At 42.1% G+C, this 18222-nt stretch overlaps 1 protein-coding gene across 5 annotated transcripts in view; it reads right to left on the bottom strand.

Moving 5' to 3' along the window:
* ZNF200 (zinc finger protein 200) overlaps positions 1-10891 on the bottom strand; it is a 26463-nt gene extending 15572 nt beyond the window's left edge. For 2 of the 5 annotated variants that reach the window (XM_005872991.2, XM_005872990.2), the window contains exons 1-4: positions 10787-10891; positions 9441-9756; positions 8213-8304; positions 7056-7179 (exon numbers count right to left, since the gene is read on the bottom strand). In XM_005872991.2, coding sequence (XP_005873053.1) covers positions 7056-7179; positions 8213-8304; positions 9441-9687 — 463 coding nt within the window. In that variant the 5' untranslated portion in view covers positions 9688-9756; positions 10787-10891. The other 3 variants (XM_014545157.1, XM_014545156.1, XM_014545155.1) reach the window with 2 other exon arrangements.
* Between the last annotated feature and the right edge of the window lie 7331 nt (positions 10892-18222).

The following is an 18222-nucleotide window of genomic DNA, read 5'->3' as shown; positions in this document are numbered from 1 at the left end:
GTGGGGTCCCTTGGGAGACCCTCCCCATGGAGATGGGCCCCAGCTCGCGCCCCCAGCCTGGCGGCCCCAGCTCATGGCCACAGCCTCACAGCCCTGAAGCCCCATCTGGCATCCCACCTCGACCTGGTGCCACCCCCTCACCTGCTCCACCATCCTATCTATGGAGCGATCAATTGGAACTGGGCCCCCTACCCGGCTCCCTTAGTGCCTGGGAGCTGGGTGGTGGCCCTGCCCCCCTCTGCCACTGCTGGTCACTGTCTGCAGGCGATCGGTGGGTCTATCAGGCCCCCACTTGCACCCGCCTTGGCCTGGCACCGCTTGCTCACCTGTTCCACCATCCCGCTGCGGTCCCACTCTCATCAGGGTCCATCAGGACCGCTGCCAGCACTGTGTTGCCAACACCTGCCATGTTCTGCGCCGCCCCCTGGTGGTCAGCGCACATCATAGTGAGTGGTCGAACTCCCGGTCAAACGACTGCCTGTGTGGACAATTTGCATATTAGGCTTTTATTATATAGGATTGTTTAATTTCATTTACTCATTATCTATTTATTGAGGGTCTTCTGTATTCCAGAAACTTGCTATACCTTACTATTTCAATTGGTATAGAAACCTTCTATTATGTCTCTCTATCCTCTCCCCTCTTACATATTTGTCTTAAGTATTCCCTCTACATATGCAGAGCACAACATCAGATGTTGTTATAAAATTTTCATTTCAATAATCTAATATGATTTAGGAAACTCATGAGAAGTAGCGTAGTTCAGCCCATCGACATTACCTTGGCAGGGGAGTTTGAGTGCTGCCTGCTTTTGCTAAGCAGGGGAGGGAAGATCAGCTCTCTACTTGGTCTCACTGAAATCCCAGAGAGGTGTTTTTTATTGGTGTTGGCTTGAGCAGGGTGGGTATTGCTGAAAGGGTTTTCTGGTAGGCTACTGTTTTCCTAGGCCTTTGGTGAGAAGAAATAGGTGTTTTCTGGAGCTTTATTTGTCTGACCCTCTAGGTTGGAGGCGTCTCCAGTGTCCTTTCCTGGAGATATGGAGACAGTAGGGAAAGGTATCTTGTTCCTTAATTCGCAAGATTTGTTCACTGTCTATTTCTTATTTCTGCCTTTCACTTTTCCTATGATTGTTTGTTATGTTAGGTACAGGGTTTTTTACTTGTAAGAGGGAGAACCTGGAAGGAATGAGGCTACTCAGTGTTGATCAGATTGCCTTATCATTTAGAAAATGGGAATATTATGCTCTTTTTTTAAAAAAATATATTTTATTGATTTTTTACAGAGAGGAAGGGAGAGGGATAGAGAGTTAGAAACATCGATGAGATGAGAAACATCGATCAGCTGCCTCCTGCACACCCCCTACTGAGGATATGCCCGCAACCAAGGTACATGCCCTTGACCGGAATCGAACCTAGGACCCTTGAGTCCACAGGCTGATGCTCTACCCACTGAGCCAAACCGGTTAGGGCTGCAATGAGAAGTCTTAATCCAATCCCTGTCCCCATCCATTCTATTTATCTCTCAGAGTGGTACCAGTTTTTATTAGTTTCTTTTTAGTCTTCCATTGTTTCTTTAGACAATACATTTTCTTTTTCTCCCCCTTTCTTATATAAAAGGTAGTATACTATATATTTCTGCTTGTTTTATTTCAATCACTATATTCCAGTATATAGAGATTATCACAATATGATGTGTGGACATTTCATAATCAACCCTGCAGAGACACCTGGACTGTTTTCACCCATATGTTTTTAGAAACAACACCACAATGAATAACTACATCATTTTGAATATGTACTGTTGCTGTTACCTGTAGGTCAGATTCCCAGAAGTGGGACTGCTGGATCAAAGAGTTAATGCATCTGTAACATGGGTAATTACAGATTCCCATACATAAGGACTGTACTATTCTGTATACCTACCAGCAATATAGCTCTCCCAACAACCATATTACCGAAGTGTTGCTACAGTACTGATTTATGTAAATCAGATTTTAACCAATGGTAACTCAGCCCCTAGCTAATTTGGCTCGGTGGACAGTGTGTCGGCATGAAAACTAAAGGGTCCTGGGTTTGATTCCAATCAGGGGCACATGCCTGGCTGGCAGGCTTGATTGCAAGCAGGGGGCATGCAGGAGGCAGGCAATCAATGATTCTCTCTCATCATTGATGCTTCTATCTCTCTCTCCCTCTCCCTTCCTCTCTGAAATCAATAAATATGTATTTTAAAAATGGTAACACAGTAGAGGTTTAATTTGTATTTCTAATTATGAGTAGGACTGGACATATTTTTATGTATTTAAAGGTAATTTGAATTTTTATGTGAATCTGTTGATTTTTCTCTTCCCTACTTCTAGAAACTGTTTATAAATTAGGAAGATTAAGCTTTTGTCTGAGTTATAAATATTTCCAACTTGTTGCCTTTTAAAACTTACAGATATATTTTTTCATTTTTATGTAATTTATTGATCTTTTCTTTCAAGACTTTCAAATCCATTTGAATTTGGTATCAGATTGTCCAATTGTAGGAGGTGGGGGTGAGGTGGGAGGGATCCTATAGGTATTGTTAATGAGATTACATTGAATTCATAAATCAACTTGGGGAGAACTGACCTTTATACATTAAATCTTCCCACCTAAGAACATGGTGTTTCTTTTCATTCATTCAAATCTGCTTCTGTGTCCTTTAGAAGTGTTTTAAGGTTTTCCTAATAATGTTTGCACATTTCTTAAGTTTATTTCTAGGTGTTTAATCTTTTTTGTCCCTATATCTTCTATATGATTATGTTTGCATAGGAAAGCTAATGATTTCCATATACTGTAATATTTTACATTCCAATGCTATACTGAATGCTCTTGTATTTGGTAAGTTTTCAGACATTCTCTAGAGTTTTCCAGCTACACAATTATAACGTATGTAAACAGATGTACCTTTATCTTTCTCTTAAAATTGTTTTACACCTAACTTCTTTCTCATTTAACTACACTGGCCAAATACCCAAAACACAATATTAAATACAGAAATAGTGATAGTGGGCTTCATTGTTGTATTCCTAATTTTAGTAGGAATGCCTCCCAGTATTTCCTGTTAAGGTGATGCTGGCTGAAAAGATAAGTACCTTATTAAGGATGTATTCACTAAGTACTACTTTGTTAAGTATTCTTATGAAGCAGGGGTGTGTATTTAGTCAAATACCTTTTCAGTAACTATGAAAATGATCTTGGATTTTTTTCTTCATTATAAGATGGAATATATTAACAGACTTTCTAGTATTAAATCAGTTTTGCATTCCTGGAATAAATCTTATTTGGTCATAGCAGTTTTTAAAAAATTTATTATTATTTTTAAAAATCCTCACCTGAGGATATTTTTTGCACTGATTTTAGACACAGTGGAAGGAAGGGAGGAGAGAGGGAGAGAGAAAGAGACACACATTGATTGCCTCCCTCCCACACACGCCCAAACCTGGGATCGAACCGGCAACCAAGGTACCTGCCCTTGACTGGGAATCAAACATGTGACCCTTCAGTCCCTGGGCTGATGCTGTAACCACTGAACACCAGCTAGGGCTGGTCACAGCAGTTTTTATCAGGCTGTGGTATCTTTGTTACACTAATTTCATAAAAATAATTTGAACACTTTTTTTCTGTACTCGAATTTTTCATAGCATTTGAATTGTCTAGCTTTTAAGAATTCACAAGAATTTTCTGTGAAACTCGTCCTTTTTCTTTGATGGGGGGCTAGTTTTTGAAAATTTCAATTTGTTCAGATAAATTAGTTTATTTTTTAAAATCTTTCTTATTCTATTTTTTAACTTACTGATTTCTAATTTAGTATTTATTAATACTTTGTTTTCCTTTATCTTGTTGTTTTCCTAACTCTGAGTCATAGGCTTAATTACTTTATTTTTTTTTACATGTTTTTACAGCCATAAACTTTCTTTTGAGTACCAATTTAGGCTATATACCAGTAATGGCGAACCTTTTGAGCTCGACGTGTCAGCATTTTGAAAAACCCTAACTTAACTCTGGTGCCGTGTCACATATAGAAATTTTTTGATATTTGCAACCATAGTAAAACAAAGATTTATATTTTTGATGTTTACTTTATATATTTAAATGCCATTTAACAAAAATCAACCAAAAAAATGAGTTCGCGTGTCACCTCTGACACGCGTGTCACAAGTTCGCCATCACTGCTATATACTATAGATTGTGACACATTGTTTTCTGGAAAAATTATGTAACTTTAACTTGTATTTCCCCTTTGACTCAGGTAATTTAATAGTTTTTAAAATTTCCAAGTGGAACTTTTCCCCCTGATTTCATTATTAATTTCTAGTTGTACTGGGTAGATCCTATTGTTATTTCTACTCTGGAATCCACTGAGTTTTTCTTTGTTGCAGGGAATAGAGTCAGTGTGTATCAATCTTGTAAAGATATGTTCTCTTACCACAGTAGAAGTAGATATAACTTAACTATAAGATCTCACTGAGAATTTAAGTGTTCTACATTTGTTTTCATGTTCACTTGGATAGAGACACACATTCTATTCTCCTCCATTGACAACTCTTGATTCCTGCCCCCGTCCCCCATTCATTCCCTTGCACTTTTCCCTTTGCAAATTGACCAAATGCTACAATTTCTAGCTGTATGCTGATGACTCCCAAATCTCTACGTCTACATCTGACCCCCAATCCTCAATGTCCAAGTGCCCAGAGGATAATCTCATTTTATTTCCTGCTATGGAAATACAATCCATCTTCTTCCAAACTCTGCTCCTGGGTCCAAATCCTGTCTCAACCTTGTCATCTCCTATAGTTATAATGGTTTCACACTGCTTATCTTTTTATGTGAATGACTTATCTTACAAAACAAATTGGAAAGTCCTGGAAGGCACGATTGGAGTAATATGTATCTTTTTAATCAACTCCAGAACCCAACCCTACCTGAGGAAAAAAAATAAGGGGCATTTACTAAATATTGGTGAACGACTTAAGCATTTTCTTTCTTTTTTTTTTTTAGACAGAGTTAAAGGGAGGGGGACAGAGGGAGAAAGGAGAGAAACTGATGTGAGAGAGAGACATCGATTGGCTCCCTCCCGCATGTGCCCTGACAGGGTCTGGAACTGAACCTGTAACTCAGGTCCGTGCCCTTGAACGGGACTCAAACCCAAGACCCTTCAGTGCGTGGCTGATGCTCTAACCACTGAGAAACATTGGCCAGGGTGACTTAAGTGTTTTAAAAAATCATATGTATATGTTTGACTCCAAGCTTAAGTAGTCAATTTTAGGGTATGGGCAAGGGAGGGGAGAGTGAGCATTGGGTCTCTAGGCCTCAAGGTACATGGCCAAAGTATTCCCGGTGTTGGCAACATAACCACCAACCTGTCACCCAAAATAAATGCTAGCTTTGCCCAAGAGTCAGGAAAAACTCATATAATAAATCTTATCTGCTTATACTTTTTCCTAAAATAAAGAAAACAGAACAATCTGTAGGAAATTAACCTGGCCCACTACCCTGACCATATGTGTAAGAAAACCACAGAGTTTAATAGTCATGGATTTTTGTCACCCTAGGCAACGCACACCTACTCTCTGCTCAACTTCAGCCTCAGAACAAACAGCTCTGAAATCAAGTAAAAACATTAGGCACTCAGCAAAATGATTTTTGAAGGCCCCTGACTCTATGACAGAGGTGGGGAACCTTTTATCTGCCAAGGGCCACTTGGATATTTACAACATCATTTGCTTAATATAATTCACTTAATATAAATTTATGTTGCTATGAAAAAAAGCTCCTAGATTTATTGAATTTCAAGTCCCACGTACGGTTGCCTTGGCAGGGCCAGACCAAATGACTTCTCGGGCCTTACAGGGCTCTCGGGACTCACCCTTGCTCTCCAGTAACAGTGTCCTTCTAGAGAAAAGCTGAAGCACCTCTAAGGTTAAGCTGCTGCCAGATGAGTGAATATGTATCACTGAGGATACCTGTTAACCATTACTGGAAAATGAGTACAAATGAAGAAGGGCCCTTCAACCATATAGAAAATACACTGACAAAATTATGAGACACTCAGCAAGGAGACAGTACAGCTCTGGGTCAAGACTGTAAGGTCTGATGTTAAATTCCCAGAGTCCAAATCTCTGCTTCACTATCTACTGCTGTGTGACCTTTAGCAAGTAGCTTTTCTCTGCTCCTGTTTCATCACCTATAAAATGGTAATAACTCCTATACCCCACAGTACAGTTGTGAGAATTACAAAGATAATAAATGCATACAAAGTACTTAGACTAGTGCCTAGCACATAGGTACACAAGTGCTTAATAAGCAGATATTATTTCCATCAATAGTTGGATATATTTTCTTTTACACTAGTAGGTTTCACAGCTATTGACCTTCAATGTGTCATGTGTCCAATGAAAACACAAATTTAAAATATACCTGTTGGGCCCTAGCCGGTTTGGCTCAGGGGATAGAGTATCTATCGACCTGGGACTATAGGGTCCGGGGTTAGATTCCGGTCAAGGGCATGTAGTTGCGGGCTTTGATCCCCAGCCCTGGTCGGGGCCAAACAGAAGGCAACCAATAGATGTGTCTCTTTTCACACCAATGTTTCTCTATCTCTCCCTCTCCCTTCCACTCTCTCTAAAAACCAATGGAAAAATATCCTCAGGTGAGGATTAACATACATACATACATACATACATAAAAAAATAAATAAATAAAATATACCTGTTGGGAAATAGCACTAGATCTAAAAAATAGATTCAGAAAGTCTGCCCACATTTTCTATCTGTTTGAATGCTTGATGTTAATACATCAGCTGTAGTCCTTGCTTACCAAGAGAGGTACCTTCCGCCTTTGCTGCCCCCAAGATATAGGGAAAATGGCCACCCAGAGCTGAAACAGGCTCTGGCTCATGGGACAAGACAAAAATTAAACGCATGTGCTTAGCTGGTATGAATGGTGTCTCGAAAAAGTCTGAGATGAAGTAGAAGAACATGATTTTCCCATAGCATTCAATCTGAATACACAAGGGACTTGATTTCTTACCCATTAACATCATCTCCCCCATATTGTCTTCTTCCTTCTCTGAGGTGGGCTCCTGCATAGGATCCAAGTTCACACATTCTTCTTGGGAGTGAAATACATTCAAATCCTCAAAAACCACCAGATCCTGAAAGAGCAACAGGCCCCCCTTCCTCTTAGTAACAGAGGTTCCTTACAGCCCTGTTGATAAGAAATACTGAGACCCAGTGACGAGGGAAGGAATGGTGAAAGGGATTTATAAGTCTCACAGAGATGCATCCAGTCAGGAAAGGAGCCAGAAGACAAGCAGAAGAAAAAGATCTAAGGAGAAAGTGAAGAACAAGCCCCATTCTCCCTGCTGACTTCCGAGAATATGTTTTTATATAAAGATTGGCTGAGCTGGGAGGGATAGCAAGAGCAGTGGGGCCCGGTCGTTGAGACACGACCCATGAACCAGGAAGAGCAACAGGCCCCCCTTCCTCTTAGTAACAGAGGTTCTTTGACAGCCCTGTTGATAAGAAATACTGAGACCCCATGACAAGGGAAGGGATTTATAAGTCTCAGAGATGCATCCAGTCAGGAAAGGAGCCAGAAGACAAGCAGAAGAAAAAGATCTAAAGAGAAAGTGAAGAACAAGCCCCATTCTCCCTGCTGACTTTCGAGAATACGTTTTTATATAAAGATTGGCTGAGGTGGGAGGGATAGCAAGAGCAGTGGAGCCCGGTCATTGAGACACGACCCATGAACCAGGAAGTCACTGGTTAGATTCCTGATCAGGGCACATGCCTAGGTTGTGGGCTCAGTCCCCACCCAGTAGGCGGAGTGCAGGAGGAAGCCGATCAGAAAGTGAAGAACAAGCCCCATTCTCCCTGCTGACTTTCGAGAATACGTTTTTATATAAAGATTGGCTGAGGTGGGAGGGATAGCAAGAGCAGTGGAGCCCGGTCATTGAGACACGACCCATGAACCAGGAAGTCACTGGTTAGATTCCTGATCAGGGCACATGCCTAGGTTGTGGGCTGAATCCCCACCCAGTAGGCGGAGCGCAGGAGGAAGCCGATCAATGTTTCTATCTCTCCATCCCTCTCCCTTCCTCTCTCTCTAAAATCAACAAAAACATATTTAAAAGGAAGAGCAGAGAAGGTGATACACTCAAACAATGAATGGGAAACCATACCCACCTCAGAATCAGCTTTCAAGCACACAGATACTGTCTCCTGTTCCTGCTGGATTCCTTCTTTGCTCAGAAAGTTCGCTAGGGGACCAGGTTGCACTGGGAAAAGAGGAAACTGCAGTTAGTGGAAAAGTCAGTCAGTCTAATATGGAGACCCTACCCATACCCTAAGGTCAGGTTGTCTTCGCTCCTTTGGCAGGCAACTCATGGCCTTTTCTGGTCCTGTGAGCTCAGTCAGAGATCAAGCCATAAATCACAGTGTCTGGAACCTATTATATAGGGTCTCCTCATTATGAAAAGAATGATTTCCCCTAAGTACCTTTTAAAATTCCCACCAACTACTAAAGAGGGGGTTGGGAGAAGGTAAAGTCTGAAGAACCCCATAGCAAGCACAAAATTTCCAAAACGCCACATAAACTAAAATCAATTCAATCATTCATTCATTCACATTTATTTATCTTAAAAAGATATTGCCACCCTAGCTGGTTAGGCTCAGTGGATAGAGCGTCAGCCTGCGGACCAAAGGGTCTAGGGTTCGATTCCGGTCAAGGGCACGTATCTCGGTTGTAGGCTCCCTCCTCGCCACAGGCCCTGGTCAGGGCACATGCAGGAGGCAACCAATTGATGTGTTTCTCTCACGTCAATGTTTCTCTCTGTCTTCCCCCTTTTCCCCCTCTCTCTAAAAAATCAATGGAAAAATATCCTTGGGTGAGGATTAAAAAAACAAAACAAAAAAGATATTGCCTACTCCCCTCCCCCAATGGAAAATGGACACTATAGAAAAAAGGCACACTGCTTATTCTATGGCCTTACCCACACCCAGCAAACCACTCAAGCTCCAGCTTGAGAAGAATACTCCCTCTCCCCAACGTGTTGACTTATTAAAATCAACTACTTTCCGCCCTAACTGGTCTGGCTCAGTGGATAGAGTGTCAGCCTGTGGACTGAAGGGTCCCAGGTTCCATTCCGATCAAGGGCATGTACCTTGGTTGCGGGCACATCCCCAGTAGGGAGTGTGCAGGAGGCAGCTGATCGATGTTTCTCTCTCATCAATGTTTCTAACTCTCTATCCCTCTCCCTTCCTCTCCGTAAAAAAATCAATATATTTTTTAAAAAAATCAACTACTTTCCTCAATATTCATCATCCTAACTGGGATTCCTTACTAGCAGGAAAAGACTAGCTCAGCCCCTGAGTGCCCTCCCCTTCTCTTCCAGGGAAACAGACGTGTCCTTACCTCTGTTCTGAAAGTTTGAGCTCACATCTTTCATGATCACCAAGGTCTCTTTGGCATTCTGATCGGGCTGGGGGAGTCCTGGCTTGGGCAAGAAGGTGAGGAAGTGCTCCAGAACCAGCTGGTGGATGGTCTTGGGCCTGTTGGTAGCATCTTGAAGTAGGTCTTGGCCTAGCTTGGAGTTTGGAGGCACTCTCAGGATAAAGGACTGCTTTGGCTTGGGAGGCATCGCAAACACTTTTGCAGCCATCGCGCCTTGAAATCACGCACCACACTCGCTTGGGGAGAGCTTCAGAAGCCACCTCTCCCTGGAGAAAACCTGCCAGAAAGTTGCAGACAAGAGGTACCCTCGGTTACCCACAGATCAGGCAGGGTATGTCCTACCCGTGTGGCTTGGGTAGTGAGACCACAGGAGATCAAAGTCAGGAAAGAAAGCTAAGCCGGGGCAGGGGATTCATAGCTGAAATGGATTCTCTCAGCAAGGCCCGCAAGGAAGACCCTGAGATTGAGAGCTAGAGGATGTCCAACCTGCAGGGACCAAATGGAAGGGAGCAAAGGCAGCCCTCTCCCTGGAGAAAACCTGCCAGAAAGTTGCAGACAAGGTACCCTCGGTTACCCACAAGATCAGGCAGGGTATGTCCTACCCGAGTGGCTTGGGTAGTGAGACCACAGGAGATCTAAGTCAGGAAAGAAAGCTAAGCCGGGGCAGGGAATTCATAGCTGAAATGGATTCTCTCAGCAAGGGCCGCAAGGAAGACCCTGAGAATGAGAGCTAGAGGATGTCCAACCTGCAGGGACCAAAGGCAGCCGACAGAAGACCAAGGGCCATTACCCTAAGAAATACAAGTGCAAATCCCCCTGGGAGGAGTTAACTCATGCTGGTGGAGCAATGGGGCTAGAACAGCGGTCGCCAACCGGTGGCCCGCGAGGTCCGAGAAAGGGTGGCGACCGCTGGGCTAGAAGACAGGAAACCCGGGGGCCAATACCGAGGGGTGTTTGTATAGAAGTCCATCAGCTTTGGCCTGAATCTGAGCGCAGAGCCCTCGGATACCTTTCGAGGGGCCGCTGGTGGCTCGGGAAGAAAACGCAAGGCCGCAGGAGGTGCCCCCTTTATGCGGAGAGCGCTCTGCTGAAGGCGGCAAGGGACATCCCAGCAGGACCCCCAGTCCTAGCCCACGCTAGACCCTCTCCCATCGGTCGGGGGCTACCTTTAGCGCGCAGCCCGGCCGGGGCGTTGCCTGGGGCCAGCTCCAGGCTCCCTATCCAGCCAAGCTTCTCCAACAACGGGCCACCATCCGCTCCCCAGAGCTTGCCTCCAGCCTGGTTCCCGCCCTCGCGGAGCACCTCACCTTTCGGAGGCTCTGCCACCCCTGGGCGCTCGCTGAGGGCAGCCCGGAGACCCAGGCTCGAGGAGAGACCGGGAAACTAGGCGCGAGAAGCCGAGCCCTCCCCTCGCCCTTGGGAGTGTCCTCACAATCTGTCCGAGACTATTGGTGCGCCGATACGTCAATTAGGAAAGACGGCAGGACGCGGTGCCTTCTGGGAGTCGGGGCACCTCAGCATCTGTGATGTCACGCCCGGTGCCTCGTTTCCGGTGCGATAACCTGGTCTCCCTACTCGGAGCGGGCAGTCTGCAGTTGAGGCGAGGCTCGAGGCAGACCGGCGGAGCTCACAGGGCTGGAGGGAGGCCAGACCGGAGACAGCCGCTTTCTCTGTGTCCCTACCTGGAAGACGGAAAGCAGAAGGCTAGCTCCAGTCCTCCATGACCGGCTAGCACCCCTCCAGGTACGGGCTAACTCTGGGAGCTGCTGGGAAATGTAGTTCAACTCTAATCAGCCAATGGGAGGCCTCCAAGCGCGGCGGGTGGGACGGAGCAAAGCCGTGGCTAGACCGGAAGCGAGTTGTCTCTGGGACCGGAAGGTTTGTTCCCGGCCCCCGCAGTTGCCGTGCAGCATCCGGGGTGAGCCAAAAGATTACGGGGGTGGGAAGTGAGTGGTGGTTCAGGGCTTCAGCCAGATCCTGGGTCCGTTCACAACTGCCCCTGTCAGGGCCGCCGGCCAGGAGGTCAGAGCCTGGCGACCCTTCTCTCCTCTGCTTGCCCACTTCAACACATCTTACTTTGTAAGGAATCCTAATCGTTCTCGGACCATCGCCGTTTCTGCTCTCAATTCCAGTTTCTCACTGACGCCTAACAGCGTCTTTTCTCTTTGCATTGTTCCCACACACTGATCAGGGCTGGAATAACCCTAGGGATGATCTTATTCCTCTGTGTAACACCGGCCACCAGCAGGACGACGAAAGTAAGAATGTAAATGAATGCCTTTATCATTTACTTATTTACTTACTTCAGAGAGGGGAAGGGAGAGGGAGAGATGGAAACATCAATGACGAGGAAGAATCATCCATGGGTTGCTTCCTGCCCTTCGAGCCCACAACCCGGGCATGTGCCCTGACCGGGAATCAAACCCTAACTATAGGTTACTCACTTAGCCATGGTTTAAAATACGTTATAGAGAGACTGGTGTCAAAACTGTAGCACCAAACTTTTTTTAAAATAAAGATTACCTGCCTTTGCAGACATCAGAATTACTAAAAAAACAACAACAACAACAAAACCCTCCTTTAATCAAAGCAGTATGGTTTTAATTAAGAGTACATAAATAGAACAGTAGAAGAGAATAGTAAGTGCCAAAATTGATCAGAATATATGGGAACCTATATGAAAGGGCAGCATTTCAACTTCGTGTAAAATAGATGGTGCTAGCAAAAACTTCTGAAAAAGAGTAAGACTCCTGTACTTATACTACATACAAAAAAATGGAATTTAATCAATAAAAGAACACATAAGATAACATTGTGTAATGATGAAGCAAAACAGGAAACTGAGATGCCTTGAAATAAAATATAAACCATTATGATAACATAGTTTTTAAAAACTATCAGTAATCATCGTTTAAAATTTTTCATTCATTTTAGTTCATTTTGCAAAAGTAAATCAGCTGACAGTGTGAATCCGATTGTAAAATTTGAAAGTTCAACACAAGATAAAATGATTTATTTTGTGGTAAACATATGGAGACAAGTTTATAATAAACAAGTTTTATGATAAAACAGAAAAAAACCCCCACTATTAATTAAGTCAAACAAGAAATAGGCTGGAAAATCATTGTAAAAAGGCAGATAGCCCTAGCTGGTTTGGCCCAGCGGATAGAGTGTCGGCCTATGTACTGAAGGGTCTTGGGTTCGATTCCGATCAAGGGCATATGCCCAGGTGGCAGGCTCAATCCCCAGTAGGGGGCGTGCAGGAGGCAGCCGATCAATGATTCTCTCTCATCATTGATGTTTCTCTCTCCCTCTCTGAAATCAATAAAAATATATTTTTTTAAAAAACAGATAAAGAATTAGACATTTCCAACATACAAAGAATACCTACCAACTGACAAAAGATGAAGGCAAAGGCTATGAAGTCATTCCTCAGAGCAGGAAAACTAACTGGTCATTAACTATTGAAAAGCTTGTTAGTGCTCTACCTGGTTTGTCTTAGTGGGTAGAGCATCAGCCTGTGGACTTGAAAGGTCCCTGGTTTGATTCTAGTCAAGAACATATGTCTGGGTTGCAGGCTCAATCCCCAGTGGGGAAGGGGGGCTGTAGGAGGCAGCCGGTCAGTGATTCTCATCATTGATGTTTCTATCTCTCCCTCTCCCTTCCTCTCTGAAATCAAAAATATATTTAAGAAAAAAGAAAAGCTGGTTAGTCGCTTTGGAAACAGTTTGGCAGTCACTCACATTTTAACATAGAATTGCCATATGATCCAGCAATTCCATTTCTAGGATAAACCTAAGAGAAGTGAAAACATATATCCACATAAAAGCTCGTACATGAATAGCAGCATTGTAATATATTTTTATTGACTTCAGAGAGGAAGGGAGAGGTAGAGAGAGAGAGAGAAACATCAATGATGAGAGAGAATCATTGATTGGCTGCCTCCTGCACACCCCACACTGAGATTGAGCCCACAACCTGGGCATGTGCCCTGACTGGAATTGAACTGTGATCTCCTGGTTCATAGGTCGACGCTCAACCACTGAGCCATGCTGGCAGGGCCAGCAGCATTATTTTATAATGGCTGAAAAGTAGAAACAACCCAGATGTGTATCAACTAATGACTGATGAGTGGATAAACAAGGTGTAGTATCTATAATAATAAAAGCATAATATGCTAATTAGACCAGATATCTTCGGGACGAAGCAGGGGCTGCAAGGGAAGCTTGGTCCCGGGTGCCTGCTGGCGGCTGGAGGGAAGCCGGTGCTGATAGCTGGGGGAAGGAAGGCCTATTCTTACACGAATTTCATGCATCGGGCCTCTAGTATCCCTATAATTATTCAGCAATAAAAAAGGAATAAAGTACTGACAATACACTGCAACATGGATTGACCAAGTTATTTAATTTTTTTTATTGCTTAAAGTATTACAAAGGGTATTATATATGTGTCCTTTTTTATCTCCGCCCTTGACAATCCCCTGGCCTCCCCTACCCCCCAGTGTCTTATGTCCATTGGTTTTGCTTATATGCATGCATACAAGTCCTTCGGTTGATCTCTTACTCCCCTCCCTTCTGCCCCCCAACCCTCTCTGGCCTTCCCACTGCAGTTTGACAATCAGTTTGAGGCAGCTCTGCCTCTGTATCTATTATTGTTCAAAAGTTTGTAATGGTCTTTATTATCCATGAATGAGTGAGATCATGTGGTATTTTTCCTTCATTGACTGGCTTATTTCACTTAGCATAATGCTCTCCAGCTCCATCCATGCCGTTGCAAATTGTAAGAGTTCCTTCTTTTTTACAGCAGCATAGTATTCCATCGTGTAGATGTACCACAGTTTTCTAATCCATTCATCTACTGATGGGCACTTAGGCTGTTTCCAGATCTTAGCTATGGTGAATTGTGCTGCTATGAACATATGGGTGCATATATCCTTTCTGATTGGTGTTTTTGGTTTCTTGGGATATATTCCTAGAAGTGGGATCACAGGGTCAAATGGGAGTTCCATGTTTTGTTTTTTGAGGAAACTCCATACTGTCTTCCATAGTGGCTGCACCAGTCTGCATTCCCACCAGCAGTGCACGAGTGTTCCTTTTTCTCCACATCCTCTCCAGCACTTGTCGTTTGTTGATTTGTTGATGATAGCCATTCTGACAGGTGTGAGATGGTACCTCATTGTTGTTTTGATTTGCATCTCTCGGATGATTAGTGACTTTGAGCATGTTTTCATATGTCTCTTGGCTTTCTGAATGTCCTCTTTTGAAAGGTGTCTATTTAGATCCTTTGTCCATTTTTTATTGGATTGTTTATCTTCCTTTTGTTAAGTTGTATCTATACTTTATTTTTTAATTAAAAAATTTTAATTACAGTTGACATTCAATCTTATTAGTTTCAAGTATACAGTATAATGGTTAGACATTTATATAATTTACAAAGTGATCCCCCTAATAAGTCTAGTACCTACCTAGCAGCATACATATTTATTACAATATTACTAACTATATTCCCTATGCTGTACTGTACTTTGCATCCTGGTGACTATTTTGTAACTGCCAGTTTATACTTCTTTTTTGTTCTTGTTGTTAATTCTCACCAGAGGATATTTTTCCCATTGCATTTCAGAGAGAGTGGAAGGGAGGGAAGAGGAGGAGAGAGAGAAAAACACCAATATGAGAGAGACACATCAACTGGTTGCCTCCCACACGCGCCCTGAACAGGGGTTGGGGAGCAAACCCAAAACCCAGGGACATACTTGGCCAGGAATCGAACCCACGACCCTTCAGCATGTGGGCTGATGCTCGAAACACTGGCAAGGGCCAGTTTGTACTTCTTAATCCTTTCATCTTTTTTGTTTAGCCCCCAAACCCTTCTCCCATCTGGCAGCCATGAGTTTGGTCTTTGTATCTATGAGTCTTGTTTCTGTTTTGTTCATTATTTTGTTCTTTAGATTCCACATATAAGTGAAATTATATGGTGTTTGTCTTCCTATGTCTGACTTATTATACTTAGCATAATACCCTCTGAGTCCATCTGTATTTTTGCAAATGGTAAGATGTCATTCTCTTTAATGGCTGCGTAATATTCCATTGTATTTATGTAGTATATCTTTTTTTAATGTATTTTTTATTATTGATGATATTACAGATATCTCCCATTTTTCTCCCCTGTTCCCCCGCTACCTACCACCCAGGTCCTCAACACCCTGTTGCCCATGTCCATGGGCTATGTTTATAAGTATATAAGTTTTTTGGTTTATCTCTTCTCATCCCCGCAACCCCACATTGAGGTATGTCAGTCTGTTCCATGCCTCCCTGTTTCAGGTCTTATTTTGTTGGTCAATTCATTTTGTTCATTAGATTCCATAAATAAGTGAGATCATGTGATATTTGTCTTTCTCAGTTTGGCTTATTTCACTTAGCATAATATTTTCCAGGTCCATCATTGCTGTCCCAAAGGGTAAGAAATCCCTCTTTTTTACAGCTGCATAGTATTCCATGGTGTAAATGTCCCACAGCTTTTTTATCCATTCATCTACTGATGAGCACTTGGGCTGTTTCCAAATCTTAGCTATTGTAAGTAACGCTGCTATGAACATAGGGGTGCATATATTCTTTCCAATTAGTGTTTTGGGGGGTTTAGGATATATATTCTAGAAGTGGGATCGCTGAGTCAAAAGGAAGTTCCATTTTTAATTTTTTGAGGAAACTCTATACTGTTTTTCGTAGTGGTTGCACCAGCCTGCATTCCCAGCAGCAGTGAACTAGTGTTCCCTCTTCTCCACATCCTCGCTGGCACTTGTTGTTTGTTGATTTTTTTATGATAGCCATTGATAGGTGTGAGGTGATATCTCATTGTGGTTTTAATTTGCATTTCTATGATGACTAGTGACTTTGAGCATTTTTTCATGTGTCTTTTAGCCATTTGTATGTCCTTTTTGGAGAAATGTTTATTTCTCCAAAAATGTCTTCTGTGCATTTTTAAATTGGATTGTTTGTCTTTTTTTGTTGTTGAGTTGTATGAATACTCTATATATTTTGGATATTAATCCCTTATCAGATGTATTATTGGCAAATATGTTCTCCCATTCAGTGGGTTTCCTTTTCAATTTGATGGTGGTTTCTTTTGCTGTGCAGAAGCTTTTTATCTTGATGTAGTCACATTTTCCTTAGCTTCCTTTGCCCTAGGAGATGTATCTGTAGACATTTTGCTGCATAAGATGTCTGAAATTTTACTGCATATATTTTCTAGGGTTTTTATGGTTCATGCCTTACTTTTCAGTCTTTTATCCACCTTGAGTTTATTCCTGTGTGTGGTGTAAGTTGGTGGTCTAGTTTCATCTTTTTGCATGTGTCTGTCCAGTTTTCCCAGTACCATTTGTTGAAGAGATTGTCTTTACTCTGCTGTATGTTCTTGCCTCCTTTGTCAAATATTAATTGACCATAAAGGTGTGGGTCAATTTCTGGGGTCTCTGTTCTGATCCATTGGTCTATATGCCTGTTCTTGTGCCAGTACCATGGCTTTTTTGGTTATAATGGCTTTGTAGTATAGTTTGATATCCGGTATTGTGATCCCTCCTACTTCGTTCTTCTTTCTCAAGATTTCTGCAGCTATTCGGGTTCTTTTATGGTTCCATATAAATTTTTGGAGTGTTTATTCTAACTGTGAAGTATGCCATTGGTATTTTAATAGGGATTGTGTTGAATTTGTAGGTTGCTTTGGATGGTATACACATTTGAATGATAAGTTTTCTAATCCATGAACATGGTATATGCTCCTCTTTCTTTGTATCTTCCTCTATTTCTTTTTCAGTGTCCTATAGTTTTTGTTTGTTTGTTTGTTTGTTTGTTTTTACTTCTTTGGTTAAGTTTTCCTTGGTTAAGTTTATCACTAGGATCTTATTTTGTTGTTGTTGTTGCAATGGTAAATGGGATTGCTATTTTTCGTTTCTTTTTTTGAGAGTTCATTATTGGTGTATAAAAATGCCATAACAAAAACAGAAAAAAAAGAAAACATAAATATGCCATAGATTTGTGGATGTTTATTTTGTATCCTGCTACCTTGCCAAATTCATTTATTAAGTCTAGTATTTTCTTGTGGAGTCTTTCGGATTTTCTATGTACAATATCATATCATCTCGAATAATTACAGTTTTACTTCCTCCTTTCCAATTTGGATGCCTTTTATTTCTTCTTCTTATCTAACTGCTATGGCTAGGACTTCCAGTACTATGTTGAATAACAGTGGTGAAAGCAGGCATCATTGTCTTGTTCCTGTTCTTAAGGGAAACACTTTTAGTTTTTGCCCTTGGTGAAATGTCTGTCTTTTACCCACATTTAAATTATGTATGTGGAATATCTCACTATTTATTTAGATTGTTAGTTTCTCCCATCAATGGTTTATAGTTTTCAGAGTACAAAGCTTGCCCTTCTGCTAAATTTATTCCTAAATATTTTATTCTTTTTGATGATATTATGAATGGAATTGTTTCCTTGATTTTATTTCCAGTTGCTCATTGCTAGATATGAAAATACAACGGATTTTTTTATTATTGATCTTATATTCTGCACTCTAGCTAAACTTTTTTTAATTCTAGTACCTCCTTATGGATTCCTTCATATTTTCTACAGATAGGATCATGCCATCTGCAAATAAAAAGTTTTATCTCTCCCTTTCCAACCCGGTTTCTTTTCTTTCATAGGTATTTTATATATTAAAAAGCAAATACCTACATATGTTTTATACC

Source organism: Myotis brandtii, unplaced genomic scaffold (genome assembly GCF_000412655.1).
Source record: "Myotis brandtii unplaced genomic scaffold, ASM41265v1 scaffold397, whole genome shotgun sequence".
Lineage (NCBI taxonomy): Eukaryota > Metazoa > Chordata > Mammalia > Chiroptera > Vespertilionidae > Myotis > Myotis brandtii.
Note: the sequence above shows the minus strand (reverse complement) of the source record. Positions and strands in the feature narration are given on the sequence as shown.